This window comes from Salvelinus alpinus, chromosome 17, assembly GCF_045679555.1.
Source record: "Salvelinus alpinus chromosome 17, SLU_Salpinus.1, whole genome shotgun sequence".
NCBI lineage: Eukaryota > Metazoa > Chordata > Actinopteri > Salmoniformes > Salmonidae > Salvelinus > Salvelinus alpinus.
In genome coordinates, this window is record NC_092102.1 from 53,009,938 (window position 1) to 53,031,055 (window position 21,118).

The 21,118-nt window shown below is 44.2% G+C and overlaps 1 protein-coding gene across 5 annotated transcripts in view; it reads right to left on the reverse strand.

Annotated features, from left to right (window-relative positions):
• The window catches only part of uba1 (ubiquitin-like modifier activating enzyme 1), a 109,348-nt gene that overhangs the window by 76,296 nt on the left and 11,934 nt on the right, over window positions 1-21,118 (reverse strand). The window contains exons 1-6 of one of the 5 annotated variants that reach the window (XM_071349407.1): window positions 16,599-16,819; window positions 7,128-7,244; window positions 6,697-6,755; window positions 3,614-3,782; window positions 3,348-3,482; window positions 2,900-3,097 (exon numbers count right to left, since the gene is read on the reverse strand). In XM_071349407.1, coding sequence (XP_071205508.1) covers window positions 2,900-3,097; window positions 3,348-3,482; window positions 3,614-3,782; window positions 6,697-6,755; window positions 7,128-7,244 — 678 coding nt within the window. In that variant the 5' untranslated portion in view covers window positions 16,599-16,819. Of the gene's footprint in view, window positions 1-2,899; window positions 3,098-3,347; window positions 3,483-3,613; window positions 3,783-6,696; window positions 6,756-6,852; window positions 6,868-6,929; window positions 6,981-7,127; window positions 7,245-16,598; window positions 16,821-21,118 lie in introns of those variants that run through there. The other 4 variants (XM_071349409.1, XM_071349408.1, XM_071349410.1 and 1 more) reach the window with 4 other exon arrangements.

The following is a 21,118-nucleotide window of genomic DNA, read 5'->3' on the forward strand; positions in this document are numbered from 1 at the left end:
CTAATAGTGGACTAACCAAACAGCTCCAGTAGTGGACTAACCAAACAGCTCCAGTAGTGGACTAACCAAACAGCTCCAGTAGTGGACTAACCAAACAGCTCCAGTAGTGGACTAACCAAACAGCTCCAGTAGTGGACTAACCAAACAGCTCCAGTAGTGGACTAACCAAACAGCTCCAGTAGTGGACTAACCAAACAGCTCCAGTAGTGGACTAACCAAACAGCTCCAGTAGTGGACTAACCAAACAGCTCCAGTAGTGGACTAACCAAACAGCTCCAGTAGTGGACTAACCAAACAGCTCCAGTAGTGGACTAACCAAACAGCTCCAGTAGTGGACTAACCAAACAGCTCCAGTAGTGGACTAACCAAACAGCTCCAGTAGTGGACTAACCAAACAGCTCCAGTAGTGGACTAACCAAACAGCTCCAGTAGTGGACTAACCAAACAGCTCCAGTAGTGGACTAACCAAACAGCTCCAGTAGTGGACTAACCAAACAGCTCCAGTAGTGGACTAACCAAACAGCTCCAGTAGTGGACTAACCAAACAGCTCCAGTAGTGGACTAACCAAACAGCTCCAGTAGTGGACTAACCAAACAGCTCCAGTAGTGGACTAACCAAACAGCTCCAGTAGTGGACTAACCAAACAACTCCAGTAGTGGACTAACCGAACAGCACCAGTAGTGGACTAACCGAACAGCTCTAGTAGTGGACTAACCAAACAGCTCCAGTAGTGGACTAACCAAACAGCAGCACAAACAGCTCCAGTAGTGGACTAACCAAACAGCTCCAGTAGTGGACTAACCAAACAGCTCCAGTAGTGGACTAACCAAACAGCTCCAGTAGTGGACTAACCAAACAGCTCCAGTAGTGGACTAACCAAACAGCAGCACCTACAGCTCCAGTAGTGGACTAACCAAACAGCTCCAGTAGTGGACTAACCAAACAGCTCCAGTAGTGGACTAACCAAACAGCTCCAGTAGTGGACTAACCAAACAGCTCCAGTAGTGGACTAACCAAACAGCTCCAGTAGTGGACTAACCAAACACCTCCAGTAGTGGACTAACCAAACAGCTCCAGTAGTGGACTAACCAAACAGCTCCAGTCGTGGACTAACCAAACAGCTCCAGTCGTGGACTAACCAAACAGCTCCAGTCGTGGACTAACCAAACAGCTCCAGTCGTGGACTAACCAAACAGCTCCAGTCGTGGACTAACCAAACAGCTCCAGTCGTGGACTAACCAAACAGCTCCAGTCGTGGAGTAACCAAACAGCTCCAGTCGTGGAGTAACCAAACAGCTCCAGTCGTGGAGTAACCAAACAGCTCCAGTCGTGGAGTAACCAAACAGCTCCAGTCGTGGAGTAACCAAACAGCTCCAGTCGTGGACTAACCAAACAGCTCCAGTCGTGGACTAACCAAACAGCTCCAGTAGTGGACTAACCAAACAGCTCCAGTAGTGGACTAACCAAACAGCTCCAGTAGTGGACTAACCAAACAGCTCCAGTAGTGGACTAACCAAACAGCTCCAGTAGTGGACTAACCAAACAGCTCCAGTAGTGGACTAACCAAACAGCTCCAGTAGTGGACTAACCAAACAGCTCCAGTAGTGGACTAACCAAACAGCTCCAGTAGTGGACTAACCAAACAGCTCCAGTAGTGGACTAACCAAACAGCTCCAGTAGTGGACTAACCAAACAGCTCCAGTAGTGGACTAACCAAACAGCTCCAGTAGTGGACTAACCAAACAGCAGCACAAACAGCTCCAGTAGTGGACTAACCAAACAGCTCCAGTAGTGGACTAACCAAACAGCTCCAGTAGTGGACTAACCAAACAGCTCCAGTAGTGGACTAACCAAACAGCAGCACCTACAGCTCCAGTAGTGGACTAACCAAACCGCTCCAGTAGTGGACTAACCAAACCGCTCCAGTAGTGGACTAACCAAACCGCTCCAGTAGTGGACTAACCAAACAGCTCCAGTAGTGGACTAACCAAACAGCTCCAGTAGTGGACTAACCAAACAGCTCCAGTAGTGGACTAACCAAACAGCTCCAGTAGTGGACTAACCAAACAGCTCCAGTAGTGGACTAACCAAACAGCTCCAGTAGTGGACTAACCAAACAGCTCCAGTAGTGGACTAACCAAACAGCTCCAGTAGTGGACTAACCAAACAGCTCCAGTAGTGGACTAACCAAACAGCTCCAGTAGTGGACTAACCAAACAGCTCCAGTAGTGGACTAACCAAACAGCTCCAGTAGTGGACTAACCAAACAGCTCCAGTAGTGGACTAACCAAACAGCTCCAGTAGTGGACTAACCAAACAGCTCCAGTAGTGGACTAGCCAAACAGCTCCAGTAGTGGACTAGCCAAACAGCTCTAGTAGTGGACTAACCAAACAGCTCTAGTAGTGGACTAACCAAACAGCTCTAGTAGTGGACTAACCAAACAGCTCCAGTAGTGGACTAACCAAACAGCTCCAGTAGTGGACTAACCAAACAGCTCCAGTAGTGGACTAACCAAACAGCTCCAGTAGTGGACTAACCAAACAGCTCCAGTAGTGGACTAACCAAACAGCTCCAGTAGTGGACTAACCAAACAGCTCTAGTAGTGGACTAACCAAACAGCTCTAGTAGTGGACTAACCAAACAGCTCCAGTAGTGGACTAACCAAACAGCTCTAGTAGTGGACTAACCAAACAGCTCCAGTAGTGGACTAACCAAACAGCTCTAGTAGTGGACTAACCAAACAGCTCCAGTAGTATATTATATTTATATTTATTCTAAGGATAATTTCACGACTGAAATTCAGCGTATTTGGCCTTTAAATTGTACAACAAAGCTTATTTCGACTTAAACATGTCCACATTTTGTTGTTACAGCCTGAATTGTAGTAGGGTACTAACCTTAGTGATCATGGAGATCATGGCAGAGAGAGGCTGCTCTCCGTTGGTATCGATCACCACCATCTCCTCTCCGAAGTCACAGAAGAGCTGTCCGAAGAGTCCCCGCGTGTCAGCGATCACCAGCTTGATGCCGTTACTGTGACAGAAGTCTCCAACACGCTGCTGCTCCTCTAGAGGCGAGTTGGTCAGGACTACAACCTACAACACAGAGACATGTTATCACACATACAATTATTACATTCAATGTTTATAAAAAATATATGTATTAATTCAGAAGAGATTTGCATTAAAAACAAAATCAAGTCCAAACCTGGCTCTACCATATATGGTTCACGAGTTCGACAAATTAGGTGGGAGAATTCATGATTAGAGTGAACAGAATGTTATTATGGCTTCAGTGTAATGTAGTTTCACTAGGTACGGGGGTTGATGGGTAATGTAGTTTTACCTGGAACTGAGTCAGGTAATCGTCGGTGAGGGCTTCAGTGTAGGCCACTACTGGTACGTAGCTGTTGAGTTCAGCCAGGCGAGTCTGCGACACCTCAGCCCTGTTCTTCCCCAGGTCCTCTTCTCGCAGGTAGAACTGGAGACAGAGACAGGGTTATTACAGAGACCGGTCCTCTTCTCTCAGGTAGAACTAACAACATGATCCAATCAATATCATCTTGACCTGAGCATGCTCAAAGAGAAGCTCCACAAACACACACCACGTACCTGTGAGGAGAGGTCTCTCCACTCGGCCTGTCCCTGGTCGTGCAGGGTAACACTCTTCACTCCTCCCAGGATGACGTTCTTAGCGATCTCCACGCCCAGCCCTCTCAGCCCTGAGACCAGGACATTGGAGCTCTGCATGCGTTTCATAGCATCATGGCCCAACACGTAGCTACGGAGGAGAGCATACAGGCTTTATAAGACTACATAACACCTTTATAACACTACGTCAGCCCTCTCAGCCCTGAGACCAGGACATTGGACCTCTGCATGCGTTTCATAGCATCATGGCCCAACACGTAGCTACGGAGGAGAGCATACAGGCTTTATAAGACTACATAACACCTTTATAACACTACGTCAGCCCTCTCAGCCCTGAGACCAGGACGTTGGAGCTCTGCATGCGTTTCATAGCATCATGGCCCAACACGTAGCTACGGAGGAGAGCATACAGGCTTTATAAGACTACATAACAACTTTATAACACTACGTCAGCCCTCTCAGCCCTGAGACCAGGACATTGGAGCTCTGCATGCGTTTCATAGCATCATGGCCCAACACGTAGCTACGGAGGCGAGAATACAGGCTTTATAACACTACATAACACCTTTATAACACTACGTCAGACCTCTCAGGCCTGAGAACAGGACACTAGAGCTCTACGGAGAGAGACCAGAGCTGTGTTCAAATACTCATACTAACTGTACTATTTGTAAAGTAAATTGAGTATAGTATGCTTATTGGTCACAGTATGGATATAGTTAGTATGCCAAATGTTCCCGGACGTTGTACTAAATTTGCCAAAATACGAAGTATACAAGCAGTGGACAGTTTCTGTGCTTTTTGGGCCCATAATGCAATTCTTCAGAAAATGGGTGTGGCTTCACATCGTTTCCAGTTTTGAAGAAAATGGCGGAAAATATGCAGCTGAAGTCAAACGTTATGTTCGCTGACAATTTGTTAGCTACGCTGTCCTAACGAACCACATAGCATATCATTACAGCAGTATGGACCGGTATGTTAGCTACGCTGTCCTTATGAACCACATAGCATATCATTACAGCAGTATGTACCGGTATGTTAGCTAGCTACACTGTCCTTATGAACCACATAGCATATCATTACAGCAGTATGGACCGGTATGTTAGCTACACTGTCCTTATGAACCACATAGCATATCATTACAGCAGTATGGACCGGTATGTTAGCTACGCTGTCCTTATGAACCACATAGCATATCATTACAGCAGTATGTACCGGTATGTTAGCTAGCTACACTGTCCTTATGAACCACATAGCATATCATTACAGCAGTATGGACCGGTATGTTAGCTACACTGTCCTTATGAACCACATAGCATATCATTACAGCAGTATGGACCGGTATGTTAGCTACGCTGTCCTTATGAACCACATAGCATATCATTACAGCAGTATGGACCGGTATGTTAGCTACATTGTCCTTATGAACCACATAGCATATCATTACAGCAGTATGTACCGGTATGTTAGCTACACTGTCCTTATGAACCACATAGCATATCATAACAGCAGTATGGACCGGTATGTTAGCTAGCTACACTGTCCTTATGAACCACATAGCATATCATTACAGCAGTATGGACCGGTATGTTAGCTAGCTACACTGTCCTTATGAACCACATAGCATATCATTACAGCAGTATGGACCGGTATGTTAGCTAGCTACACTGTCCTTATGAACCACATAGCATATCATTACAGCAGTATGGACCGGTATGTTAGCTAGCTACACTGTCCTTATGAACCACATAGCATATCATTACAGCAGTATGGACCGGTATGTTAGCTAGCTACACTGTCCTTATGAACCACATAGCATATCATTACAGCAGTATGGACCGGTATGTTAGCTACGCTGTCCTTATGAACCACATAGCATATCATTACAGCAGTATGTACCGGTATGTTAGCTAGCTACACTGTCCTTATGAACCACATAGCATATCATTACAGCAGTATGGACCGGTATGTTAGCTACGCTGTCCTTATGAACCACATAGCATATCATTACAGCAGTATGGACCGGTATGTTAGCTACACTGTCCTTATGAACCACATAGCATATCATTACAGCAGTATGTACCGGTATGTTAGCTACACTGTCCTTATGAACCACATAGCATATCATAACAGCAGTATGGACCGGTATGTTAGCTAGCTACACTGTCCTTATGAACCACATAGCATATCATTACAGCAGTATGGACCGGTATGTTAGCTAGCTACACTGTCCTTATGAACCACATAGCATATCATTACAGCAGTATGGACCGGTATGTTAGCTAGCTACACTGTCCTTATGAACCACATAGCATATCATTACAGCAGTATGGACCGGTATGTTAGCTAGCTACACTGTCCTTATGAACCACATAGCATATCATTACAGCAGTATGGACCGGTATGTTAGCTAGCTACACTGTCCTTATGAACCACATAGCATATCATTACAGCAGTATGGACCGGTATGTTAGCTAGCTACACTGTCCTTATGAACCACATAGCATATCATTACAGCAGTATGGACCGGTATGTTAGCTAGCTACACTGTCCTTATGAACCACATAGCATATCATTACAGCAGTATGGACCGGTATGTTAGCTAGCTACACTGTCCTTATGAACCACATAGCATATCATTACAGCAGTATGGACCGGTATGTTAGCTACACTGTCCTTACGAACCACATAGCATATCATAACAGCAGTAGCTTGTATGTACCGGTATGTTAGCTAGCTACCTAACGTTAGTTGGCTACTAATACAACGTTTATTGACTTGATTATTCCCATCATTCTTAGCTAAGTGGTAGAGTCGTTGTGCCTTCTCAATGGACATTCAGGTGCTTTTGTAAATTCTCTGTCTATCTACTCTGATTTCAGAGTACTCTCGTCTGAGTGTACCAGAGAGCAGAATAACTGATGAATTTACCTACGCTCAGTGTCAGTAAACATCGGCAAAAAAAGCGTACTGAAATTGCCTCCGGCAGCAGTTTGTCACCAACGCTCTGGGTGACATTCATGGGTTATAGATATGATACTTACAGCTGTCTGGAGTAGAGGCCTTCATCGATCTCAGCATCATTGCCATTCTTAGCCATGCCCTGGAGAACAGACGTGAAAACCAGTCAAACTAACCCAGCATTGTGTGAGACAGTTCAGTTATGAGACTTAGAAGACAAACAGTGTGTGTGTGTGTATGTTGGTGGGTGTGTGAGACAGTTCAGTTCTGACAGAGTTAGAGGAGGTGCAGTGTGTGTGTGTGTGTGTGTACGTACGTTGGTGGGTGTGTGAGACAGTTCAGTTCTGACAGAGTTAGAGGAGGTGCAGTGTGTGTGTGTGTGTGTGTACGTACGTTGGTGGGTGTGTGAGACAGTTCAGTTCTGACAGAGTTAGAGGAGGTGCAGTGTGTGTGTGTGTGTGTGTGTGTGTGTGTGTGTGTGTGTGTGTGTGTGTGTGTGTGTGTGTGTACGTACGTTGGTGGGTGTGTGAGACAGTTCAGTTCTGACAGAGTTAGAGGAGGAGCAGTGGGATCCCGTCTTCGTCTCTGAGTCTGACACGCGACGCTTCTTGGACAGCGGCGAGCTGGACATCTGAAAACACACACAATTATTAGTTTGACAACCTAACACAGCGACATACACACACTTAGACAACATACCCAGTACCGGCCCCCTGTCTGGAAGACCAACCCCACTGTCTCTACGTTATATCGGCATCAAACATGTCACCCTCCCTAGGAGAAAAGGGTGACCTTGACAAATTATTGTTAAAAACGAGAAGCTGCCTGTATCTTTCATTTAAAGACCCTTGCTCCCTTCGGCTATCCCTAAGCCTATGTAGCCACATTGTATCTATGACTGTATGCTATCCATTAGCCTATGTAGCCACATTGTATCTATGACCGTATGCTATCCATTAGCCTATGTAGCCACATTGTATCTATGACCGTATGCTATCCATTAGCCTATGTAGCCACATTGTATCTATGACCGTATGCTATCCATTAGCCTATGTAGCCACATTGTATCTATGACCGTATGCTATCCATTAGCCTATGTAGCCACATTGTATCTATGACTGTATGCTATCCATTAGCCTATGTATCCACATTGTATCTATGACCGTATGCTATCCATTAGCCTATGTAGCTACATTGTATCTATGACTGTATGCTATCCATTAGCCTATGTAGCCACATTGTATCTATGACCGTATGCTATCCATTAGCCTATGTAGCCACATTGTATCTATGACCGTATGCTATCCATTAGCCTATGTAGCTACATTGTATCTATGACCGTATGCTATCCATTAGCCTATGTAGCCACATTGTATCTATGACCGTATGCTATCCATTAGCCTATGTAGCTACATTGTATCTATGACCGTATGCTATCCATTAGCCTATGTAGCTACATTGTATCTATGACCGTATGCTATCCATTAGCCTATGTAGCTACATTGTATCTATGACCGTATGCTATCCATTAGCCTATGTAGCTACATTGTATCTATGACCGTATGCTATCCATTAGCCTATGTAGCCACATTGTATCTATGACTGTATGCTATCCATTAGCCTATGTAGCCACATTGTATCTATGACCGTATGCTATCCATTAGCCTATGTAGCTACATTGTATCTATGACCATATGCTATCCATTAGCCTATGTAGCCACATTGTATCTATGACCATATGCTATCCATTAGCCTATGTAGCCACATTGTATCTATGACCATATGCTATCCATCCTGGATTTTATATGTTCTATTTATATATCAGTAAATCAACCAATGATATCAAGCCACAGCCGGCCATGATTACAGACACATGTGTGTGTCCTTTCAAACTCTAGAAACTAGTAACCCACAGTGTTTCTCATTGTACCCTGAGGAAGGCTGTTGAAATATTGGTTATTCAATTAATACATCTGAGCTCCTAGAGTGTGAGGCTCTCCTTTCTGTCTGACAACACAGACACACACAACACAGCCGCACAGGTAAAACAGCTGACAGTAGTCCTAACAGGAATCTGTAGACTAACAAACTGCAGTACTGGACAGCCATGACACAACCTACTGAAGACTTTAAAATCAAAACATGAAATTTCATGACCATGGTAGTGTGTAAATTATGATTTAGTTGGTAAGTCATGATTTAGTTGGTAAGTCGTCTCAGTGCAATGAGACTGCCTGGCCAACAACTGACTAAATCCTTGCCGTCTGACCTGCCAATGTCAATAGGATTAAATGAGGACTGCAGGGGAAAGATATTTTCCTTCAAACAGCTGATGTAACAGTTGTATGTATTGACAAGACAGTCATGACTTACAGAACAAGGACTGACGGTGTGTCTGAAGCATGTATAGAGGGACTCTTATCCAATCTACAGTCAGGCTAGACAGAGAACAAACCTTCATCCATCCCTCCTTCCACTAACCATCATTCAATTCTACTCACCCCAGCGAAGATAGAAAAATATTTATCTAAATTAACGAGCAGCTGCACTGGCCACGAGAGAAACATGTGGTAGAACACGGACCAGGCCTGAGAACAGATATGAAACCAGGTACTATCAAATATGGTAGAACAAGGACCAGGGCGGTCCCTGGGAACTAGAGCCCTGCACGGGGCATTCATTTTAAGGACCAGGGCGGTCCCTGGGAACTAGAGCCCTGCACGGGGCATTCATTTTAAGGACCAGGGCGGTCCCTGGGAACTAGAGCCCTGCACGGGGCATTCATTTTAAGGACCAGGGCGGTCCCTGGGAACTAGAGCCCTGCACGGGGCATTCATTTTAAGGACCAGGGCGGTCCCTGGGAACTAGAGCCCTGCACGGGGCATTCATTTTAAGGACCAGGGCGGTCCCTGGGAACTAGAGCCCTGCACGGGGCATTCATTTTAAGGACCAGGGCGGTCCCTGGGAACTAGAGCCCTGCACGGGGCATTCATTTTAAGGACCAGGGCGGTCCCTGGGAACTAGAGCCCTGCACGGGGCATTCATTTTAAGGACCAGGGCGGTCCCTGGGAACTAGAGCCCTGCACGGGGCATTCATTTTAAGGACCAGGGCGGTCCCTGGGAACTAGAGCCCTGCACGGGCATTCATTTTAAGGACCAGGGCGGTCCCTGGGAACTAGAGCCCTGCACGGGGCATTCATTTTAAGCCATACCCATGCCTGCGACGTTCAGGCCCTACCCCGATTTGCTTTTGTCAACCCACTTGGGCTGCTCAGTGAAGAGACATGAGATCCGTTAGCTACTTTTCATCACTCTGAACTGCTCAGTGAAGAGACATGAGATCCGTTAGCAGGTAGCTACTTTTCATCACTCTGAACTGCTCAGTGAAGAGACATGAGATCCGTTAGCAGGTAGCTACTTTTCATCACTCTAAACTGCTCAGTGAAGAGACATGAGATCCGTTAGCAGGTAGCTACTTTTCATCGCTCTAAACTCTGTGAAATAATCTCTCATCTTAATATTTGAAGAGGTTATAGCACTTCAACCATCATGTTATTATCCTAGTCAGATATGACTAGACTGTGCAGCAGAGCACGAGCAAATGGCTCAGGTTAAAAACGTTAGTGATCAATTTAGTGACCGCCGAGCCCTGCCCGTACCCTCGTTATTGATGGAAAAACAGGCCCTACCCGGATGAATAATGTCTGGGCCCGCTGGGGCCGGGTAGCAGAGCTATACTGGTAAAATATGAATAGAGGTATTAAATGTTCCTTTCAGACAGAGACACGCACAGAGAGAGAGAGAGGGAGAGACCACGTGAAAGATGCATGTTTACATACTGGTATTATACTATAAGGAAGTCCCACCCCATCTCTACTGGTATTATACTATAAGGAAGTCCCACCCCATCTCTACTGGTATTATGTATTATACTATAAGGAAGGCCCACCCCATCTCTACTGGTATTATACTATAAGGAAGGCCCACCCCATCTCTACTGGTATTATACTATAAGGAAGTCCCACCCCATCTCTACTGGTATTATGTATTATACTATAAGGAAGGCCCACCCCATCTCTACTGGTATTATACTATAAGGAAGGTCCACCCCATCTCTACTGGTATTATACTATAAGGAAGGCCCACCCCATCTCTACTGGTATTATACAATAAGGAAGGCCCACCCCATCTCTACTGGTATTATACAATAAGGAAGGCCCACCCCATCTCTACTGGTATTATGTATTATACTATAAGGAAGGTCCACCCTATCTCTACTGGTATTATACTATAAGGAAGGCCCACCCCATCTCTACTGGTATTATACAATAAGGAAGGCCCACCCCATCTCTACTGGTATTATACTATAAGGAAGGCCCACCCCATCTCTACTGGTATTATGTATTATACTATAAGGAAGGCCCACCCCATCTCTACTGGTATTATACTATAAGGAAGGCCCACCCCATCTCTACTGGTATTATACAATAAGGAAGGCCCACCCCATCTCTACTGGTATTATACTATAAGGAAGGCCCACCCCATCTCTACTGGTATTATACAATAAGGAAGGCCCACCCCATCTCTACTGGTATTATACTATAAGGAAGGCCCACCCCATCTCTACTGGTATTATGTATTATACTATAAGGAAGGCCCACCCCATCTCTACTGGTATTATGTATTATACTATAAGGAAGGCCCACCCCATCTCTACTGGTATTATGTATTATACTATAAGGAAGGCCCACCCCATCTCTACTGGTATTATACTATAAGGAAGGCCCACCCCATCTCTACTGGTATTATGTATTATACTATAAGGAAGGCCCACCCCATCTCTACTGGTATTATACTATAAGGAAGGCCCACCCCATCTCTACTGGTATTATGTATTATACTATAAGGAAGGCCCACCCCATCTCTACTGGTATTATACTATAAGGAAGGCCCACCCCATCTCTACTGGTATTATGTATTATACTATAAGGAAGGCCCACCCCATCTCTACTGGTATTATACTATAAGGAAGGCCCACCCTATCTCTACTGGTATTATGTATTATACTATAAGGAAGGCCCACCCTATCTCTACTGGTATTATGTATTATACTATAAGGAAGTCCCACCCCATCTCTACTGGTATTATACTATAAGGAAGGCCCACCCCATCTCTACTGGTATTATACTATAAGGAAGGCCCACCCTATCTCTACTGGTATTATGTATTATACTATAAGGAAGGCCCACCCCATCTCTACTGGTATTATACTATAAGGAAGGCCCACCCCATCTCTACTGGTATTATGTATTATACTATAAGGAAGGCCCACCCCATCTCTACTGGTATTATACTATAAGGAAGGTCCACCCTATCTCTACTGGTATTATACTATAAGGAAGGCCCACCCCATCTCTACTGGTATTATGTATTATACTATAAGGAAGGCCCACCCCATCTCTACTGGTATTATGTATTATACTATAAGGAAGGTCCACCCCATCTCTACTGGTATTATACTATAAGGAAGGCCCACCCCATCTCTACTGGTATTATGTATTATACTATAAGGAAGGCCCACCCCATCTCTACTGGTATTATACTATAAGGAAGGTCCACCCTATCTCTACTGGTATTATGTATTATACTATAAGGAAGGCCCACCCCATCTCTACTGGTAATATGTATTATACTATAAGGAAGGCCCACCCCATCTCTACTGGTATTATGTATTATACTATAAGGAAGGCCCACCCCATCTCTACTGGTATTATGTATTATACTATAAGGAAGGCCCACCCCATCTCTACTGGTATTATGTATTATACTATAAGGAAGGCCCACCCCATCTCTACTGGTATTATGTATTATACTATAAGGAAGGTCCACCCCATCTCTACTGGTATTATACTATAAGGAAGGCCCACCCCATCTCTACTGGTATTATGTATTATACTATAAGGAAGGCCCACCCCATCTCTACTGGTATTATGTATTATACTATAAGGAAGGCCCACCCCATCTCTACTGGTATTATGTATTATACTATAAGGAAGTCCCACCCCATCTCTACTGGTATTATACTATAAGGAAGGCCCACCCCATCTCTACTGGTATTATGTATTATACTATAAGGAAGGCCCACCCCATCTCTACTGGTATTATACTATAAGGAAGGCCCACCCTATCTCTACTGGTATTATGTATTATACTATAAGGAAGTCCCACCCCATCTCTACTGGTATTATGTATTATACTATAAGGAAGTCCCACCCCATCTCTACTGGTATTATGTATTATACTATAAGGAAGGCCCACCCTATCTCTACTGGTATTATACTATAAGGAAGGCCCACCCTATCTCTACTGGTATTATACTATAAGGAAGGCCCACCCCATCTCTACTGGTATTATACTATAAGGAAGGCCCACCCCATCTCTACTGGTATTATGTATTATACTATAAGGAAGGCCCACCCCATCTCTACTGGTATTATACTATAAGGAAGGCCCACCCCATCTCTACTGGTATTATGTATTATACTATAAGGAAGTCCCACCCCATCTCTACTGGTATTATACTATAAGGAAGGTCCACCCCATCTCTACTGGTATTATGTATTATACTATAAGGAAGGCCCACCCCATCTCTACTGGTATTATACTATAAGGAAGGCCCACCCCATCTCTACTGGTATTATGTATTATACTATAAGGAAGGCCCACCCCATCTCTACTGGTATTATACTATAAGGAAGGCCCACCCTATCTCTACTGGTATTATGTATTATACTATAAGGAAGGCCCACCCCATCTCTACTGGTATTATGTATTATAAACTAGGTGGTTCGAGCCCTGAATGCTGACTGGCTGACAGCCGTGGCGTATTTAAGTGATAATGCCCTAGAAGCCGGTGTTTGGAGGATGTATTGGCACAGGTGTTGTTAGGACCGATATGAAGTCGAGGGACGGCAAACCGTGCCAATATATCCTCTAAACACTGCTTCGAGGGCATTATCACTCTTATACAACAGGTTACCAACATATTAAAATAATGATTGACATTCATTAAAATGTTATTTTGATTAATTTATTCATATTGGCCTGGCCACCCCTCATAGCCTGGTTCCTCTAGGTTTCTTTGTAGGTTCTGGCCTTTCTAGGGAGTTTATGGGACATATTGGAGTGCCAACAACAGAAGCTCGTCAAAGGCATGAATTATATTTTGTATTTCTGCTTTGTGTCGCGCCTGCAGGGATGAAATATGCTTCTCTGTCTTTGTTTACTATTGTGCTATCCTCAGATAATAGCATTGTTTGCTTTCGCCGAAAAGCCTATCTGAATTCTGACGTGTTGGCTGGATTCACAACCAGTGTAGCTTTAATTTGGTAACTTTCATGTGTGATTTAATGAAAGTTTGATTCTTATAGTAATTTTCATAGTAATTAATTTGAATTTGGCGCTCTGCATTTTCTCTGGCTTTTTGCCAAGTGAGACAGTAGCGTCCCGCCTAAACTCAGATTTTTGGATATAAATATGAACTTTACCGAACAAAACATACATGTATTGTGTAACATGAAGTCCTATGAGTGTCATCTGATGAAGATCATCAAAGGTTAGTGATTAATTTTATCTCTATTTCTGCTTTTTGTTACTCCTTTGGCTGGAAAAATGGCTGTGTTTTTCTGTGGCTATCTACTGACCTAACATAATCGTTTGGTGTGCTTTCGCCGTAAATCCTTTTTGAAATCAGACATGTTGGCTGGATTCACAACAAGTGTAGCTTTAATTTGGTGTCTTTCATGTGTGATTTCATGAAAGTTTAATTTTTATAGTAATATATTTGAATTTGGAGCTCTGCATTTTTACTGGCTTTTGGCCAAGTGGGACGTTAGCGTCCCACATATCCTAGAGAAGCGTCCCACATATCCTAGAGAAGTTAACCAATCAGCATTAAGGATTAGACCCAGCCATTGTATAACAGCCAGTATACCAAGGGTATGACAAAACATTCATTTTTACTGCTCAATTTTTAAATTTTATTTAAGCCAGTTAAGAACAAATTCTTATTTTCAATGACGGCCTAGGAAGGTTAACTGCCTTGTTCAGGGGCAGAAAAACACATTTTTACCTTGTCTGCTCGGGGATTTGATCTTGCAACCTTCCAGTTACTAGTCCAATGCTCTAACCACTAGGCTACCCTGCCACCCCGAGTACTTTGGTAACCAGCTTATAATAGCATTAAGGCACCTCTGTGGTTTGTGGTGTATTTTTTTGTGAAGTAACCTTTATTTAAATCTTTATTTAACCTGTAACTAGGCAAGTCAGTTAAGAACAATTTATTATTTACAATGAAGGCCTACCCTGGCCAAACCCGGAAGACGATGGGCCAATTGTGCGCCGCCATGTGGGATTCCCAATCACAGCCGGATTCGAACCAGGGTTTCTGTAGTGACGCCTTAAGCACTGAGATACAGTGCCTTAGACTGCTGAGCCACTCGGGAGCCCCTGGGGGTGTGTGGTATAATGCCAATAAACCACAGCTAAGGGCTGTATCCAGGCACTCCTTGTTGCATCTTGCATAAGAACAGCCTTAAACGGTGGTATATTGGCCATATACACCACACCCACAACAATCTCAAATGGTATTGTTAATTATATGCAAGGCCCTGCCCCCCCCCATCTCTGCCTCAACACTAAAAACGCTGATTCAGTAAAACGTTACTGCAGTGAACTGTAGGGGTGCAAAGCTTAACAAAGCCTCGTGGTGGGGGGGCTGTCGCCAAGGCAGCATACAACAACAGTATCTGATAGAGACAAAGCCATTTAACTCGAGCACGTCAGGTTATTGAGGACAGTCATCACACGACAAAAATAAACATAATATAAGGAAAACAGTCTCTGTTTACAAAGCAAATCACAGTCAGTTATTTAAAAAAAAATTGCGACAGAATTAAAATGTCATAACTAAACATCATTAGAAAACGGGTTGAGATAGCACACAAAAGCTATAGGTCTTTAACGTTGGACGAATCTACCGGTAAATAGCTTGTAAGTAAATAGCTATCAACACTCCCACCAAGAAATGATAGCGGTCTTTCCGGGACAGCGTGGGAGCATACCGTAACTTCTAGATTCATGACAACCAGCCAACAAGAGAGGCGGAAATGCCGCATCCACTGCAGCTGCCTGTCGACCTAGCATTATAACTAGCTAGCGCATAGCGACAATAAATGTACACGGGACAAACTGAGGCAAGAGAGCGCGTCAAGTGTCATATGTGGGTACAAAGTAACTCATATCAAGGTTAAAAACGAAAACGTGACCATCAAAAATCTAAATACTACAATGATACAGCAAAGCCCAAAACAGAAACAAAAAGCAATATCATAACATCTGTTTTGTCGGCTATGACACTCCACGTTATTTCGAGTGAATGACCAAACAAATATTCACTGGATGACACAGTCAGCACTGGGCCACCGAACCAGTCTAGCGAACTAGATAACACGATAATAGTCTGTCGTTTTGGTGAACAACAAAGGACGTCAAATGTCCGGCAACAGCACCAAGAGGCCAAAGCTATTATTAGTAGGCCGTGTGCCGCTGGCTAGCTAATCACATAAGTCATTTGTCAAGTGGATCACTGCTGAACACGGTCAGAACACGAATAACAAACGAGCAATCACCAGACTGCCTCCCTTCCTGCGGTCGGTCCGTGAAGGGAGAGCAGCGTTTCGCTGGACTAGGGCCTACCGTTAGAACTCAGAGAGCGGAACCGAAGGTATGGTTGTGGTGCTACCGTTAGCTAAAACATAGCCGCTGAATGGTAGCTCTAGCATAGCTAGCAAACATCAAAACCCCCCGAGTGCAATATCTAGGCTATGACTAAGCGCCTACAATGAAAATAAATCGGGCTGAAATAACCGTATGTACATAACTTGAGTAGCTACTGTACTAGTGCCCATTGATTTGCCTGGCTTACCAATAATCCTTCTCTGTCCCTTCTCTGTGCAAACCGCTCCTCTCGCGTGTGTAAACGTCAATAACGATGATTGTTCTGCTGACAAAAATGAAATAGGGTGAAAAGGTTTCGGACTATAATGTCGAGTCACTATGTCGTTTAGCTGGTCGAGTCCTGTGTATTCGCGTTCCTGGATTTGCGAGCACAAGACGGGAACAAAACCAAAATGGCAGAGGTAGATACTCTTTCCTCTAATATCTCTGGCGGAAGGGGTGGCCTCAGCCAGAGAGGAAGACGCGAAGCGAGAGGATCCACTTCCATCAAACTCTGTCCACGCGGGTAAACAGCGATAAGCAGACCACCCGCCTTACCGCCCTTCGGACGAATCCCACTGTTAGGGCCGAAACCATCTAGTCATTATATACCGTATCTCTGCCTCCACAAGCTCTCAATTCAATGGGCTTTACTGGCATGGGAAACATATGTTTGTTTACATTGTCAAAGTGAAAAGGATAAAAATGTGAAATAAACAAATCAAAATGAAAAGTAAACATTAAAAAAAAAAGTTTCAGAGGAATAGAGACATTTCTAATTATATGTGCGCTCTCCAAATCCGCCCATCATTGGCTAGGGCAGATAGAAATCTGTCCGTGTTACCAGGGATCCTTGGGGGGTTTACGGTAGTTTAAGGCATGCATGACAGAAAGAGTATATGGTTACCATAAACACTGACTAAACATCTCAGAGATATATATTTTTTTTATCTTAGCAAAAAAAGATGTCCTCTCATTGTCAACTGCATTTATTTTCAGCAAACTTAACATGTGTAAATATTTGTATGAACACAACAAGATTCAACAACAGACAAACTGAACAAGTTCCACAGACATGTGACTAAGATAAATGGAATAATGTGTCCCTGAACAAAGGGGGAGGGTCAAAATCAAAAGTTAGTCAGTATCTGGTGTGGCCACCAGCTGCATTAAGTACGGCAGTGCATCTCCTCCTCATGGAATGCGCCAGATTTGCCAGTTCTTGCTGTGAGATGTTACCCCACTCTTCCACCAAGGCACCTGCAAGTTCCCGGACATTTCTGGGGGGAATGGCCCTAGCCCTCACCCTCCGATCCAACAGGTCCCAGACATGCTCAATGGGATTGAGATCCGGGATCTTCGCTGGCCATGGCAGAACACTGACATTCCTGCTTGCAGGAAATCACGCACAGAACGAGCAGTATGGATGGTGGCATTGTCATGCTGGAGGGTCATGTCAGGATGAGCCTGCAGGAAGGGTACCACATGAGGGAGTAGGATGTCTTCCCTGTAATGCACAGCGTTGAGATTTCCTGAAATGACAACAAGCCTAGTCCAATGATGCTGTGACACACCGCCCCAGACCATGACGGACCCTCCACCTCCAAATCGATCCCGCTCCAGAGTACAGGCCTCGGTGTAACACTCATTCCTTCGACGATAAACGCAAAACCGACCATCACCTCTGGTGAGACAAAACCGTGACTCGTCAGTGAAGAGCACTTTTTGCCAGTCCTTTCTGGTCCAGCGACGGTGGGTTTGTGCCCATAGGCGACGCTGTTGCTGGAGATGTCTGATGAGGGCCTGCCTTATAACAGGCCTACAAGGCCTCAGTCCAGCCTCTCTCAGCCTGTTGCGGACAGTCTGAGCACTGACGGAGAGATTGTGCGTTCCTGGTGTAACTCGGGCAGTTGTTGCTATCCTGTTCCTGTCCCGCAGGTGTGATGTTCGGATGTACTGATCCTGTGCAGGTGTTGTTACACGTGGTCTGCCACTGTGAGCACGATCAGCTGTCCGTCCGGTCTCGCCGTAGCGCTGTCTTAGGCGTCTCACAGTACGGACATTGCAATTTATTGCCCTGGCCACATCTGCAGTCCTCATGCCTCCTTGCAGCATGCCTAAGGCACGTTCACGCAGAAGGGCAAGGACTCTGGGCATCTTTCTTTGTGTTTTTCAGAGTCAGTAGAAAAGCCTCTTTAGTGTCCCTAGTTTTCATAACTGACCTTAATTGCCTACCGTCTGTAAGCTGTTAGTGTCTTAACAACCGTTCCACAGGTGCATGTTCATTAATTGTTTATGGTTCATTGAACAAGCATGGGAAACAGTGTTTAAAACCCTTTTACAATGAAGATCTGTGAAGTAATTTGGATTTTTACAAATTATCTTTGAAAGAGGGTCCTAAAAAAGGGACGTTTCTTTTTTTGCTGAGATATATAACCTTTATATAACCTTTATTTAACTAGGCAAGTCAGTTAAGAACACATTCTTATTTACAATGACAGCCTACCGGGGAACAGTGGGTTAACTGCCTTGTTCAGGGTCAGAACGACATATTTTTACCTTGTCAGCTCGAGGACTCAAATCCAGCAACCTTTCGGTTACTGGCCCAACGCTCTAACCACTAGGCTACCTGTCGCCCAAATTGCTTCCATTTTGGGAGATAGCAAAATAGAACGTCTACTATGGGATCAATATCAAGCAAATGTATTGTGAACACACAGCATTGCATTTTGTATTCGTGTATCATGATCTGTACCAATCCACAAATGTAAATCACTTTCCACAAACACCTTTTGATTTGTAAATCGATATATTGTATTTAGATTTATTTTATTTTATAATTGCAGATATGCAGGTCATTTCCAAGGGCCTTAAGTAAAATGACGGCCATAAAGATTTGCACATAGGACAGATATGCGCAAACATGACAGCTTTGGCAAACCTGCAACCCCATATTTGGAAGCGCTTAGGTCACCTGACTTCCGGCAGGGATTTACCAATATTTGGTCTTGCAGATGGGAGCTAGCATTGCCCTGCTCTGTCTATGTTGTTATATTCCTATGTGGCTCTGGGTTGGTAGCCTTTGAGACTGGAATGTAAAAATACTTGAAAGCCATTTGTTTTTAAATTTTGTTTGATTTTTGTATTGAACTGTACATACAGTGCATTCGACAAGTATTCAGACTCCTTCCCCTTTGTTACGTTACAGCCTTATTCTAAAAAATAGATTGAGGAACATTTTTTAATCTACATACCTCAATGACAAAGCGAAAGCAGTAAAAAAAATGTTTTTATAATAAAACAGAAATACCTTATTTACATAAGTATTTAAACCCTTTGCCATGAGCCTCAATTTTTTTTATTTTTTTTAACTTAACTAGGCAAGTCAGTTAAGAACAAATTCTTATTTACAATGACGACCTAGGAACAGTGGGTTAACTGCCTTGTTCAGGGGCAGAACAACATTTTTACCATGTCAGCTCGGGGATTCGATCTAGCAACCTTTCGGTTACTGACCCAACACTCTAACCAATAGGCTACCTGCCGACCCTCAGGTACATCCTGTTTCCATTAATCATCCTTGAGATTAATGGGGAAGGGTAGCAAAACATTTCTGCAGCATTGAAGGTCCCCAAGAACACAGTGGCCTCCATCATTCTTAAATGGAAGAAGTTTGGAACCACCAAGACTCTACCAAGAGCTGGCAGACCAGCCAAACTGAGCAATCGGGGAAAAGGTCCTTTGTCTGGGAGGTGACCAAGAACCCAACGGTCACTGACAGAGCTCCAGAGTTCCTCTGTGGAGATGGGAGAACCTTCCAGAAGGACAACCATATCTGCAGCACTCCACCAATCAGGCCTTTTTGGTAGAGCGGCCAGACGGAAACCATTCCTCAGTAAAAGGCACATGACAGCCCGCTTGGAGTTTGTCAAAAGGCACCTAAATGACTCTCATACCATGAGAAACAAGATTCTCTGGTCTGATGAAACCAAGATTGAACTATTTGGCCTGAATGCCAAGCATCACGTCTGGAGGAAACCAGGTACCATCCCTACGGTGAAGCATAGTGGTTGCAGCATCATGCTGCTGGGATGTTTTTCAGCGACAGGGACTGGGAAACTAGTCAGGATCAGGAGAAAGATGAACAGAGCAAAGTACAGAGAGATCCTTGATGAAAACCTGCTCCCAGAGCGCTCAGGACCTCCGATTGAGACAAAACTTCACCTTCCAACAGGACAACGACCCTAAGCACGCAGTCAAGAGAACACAGGAGTGGCTTCAGGACAAGTCTCTGAATGTCCTTGAGTGGCCCAGCCAGAGCCCGGACTTGAACCCGATCGAACATCTCTGGAGAGACCTGCAAATAGCTGTGTAGTGACGCTCTCCATCTAACCTGAAAGAGCTTGAGAGGATCTGCAGAGAAGAATAGGAGAAACTCCCCAAATACAGGTGTGCCAAGCTTGTAGCGTCATACCTAAGAATATTCAAGGCTGTAAACGCTACCAAAAGTGCTTCAACAAAGTACTGAGTAAGGGGTCTGAATACTTCTGTAAATATGATCGGTTTTAAAATGTCTAAAAACTTGTTTCTGCGTTGTCGTTATGGGGTATTGTGATGTCATGGGGTATTGTGATGTCATGGTGTATTGTGATGTCATGGGGTATTGTGATGTCATGGGGTATTGTGTGTAGATTGAGGGGAAAAAACTATTTAATACATTTTAGAATA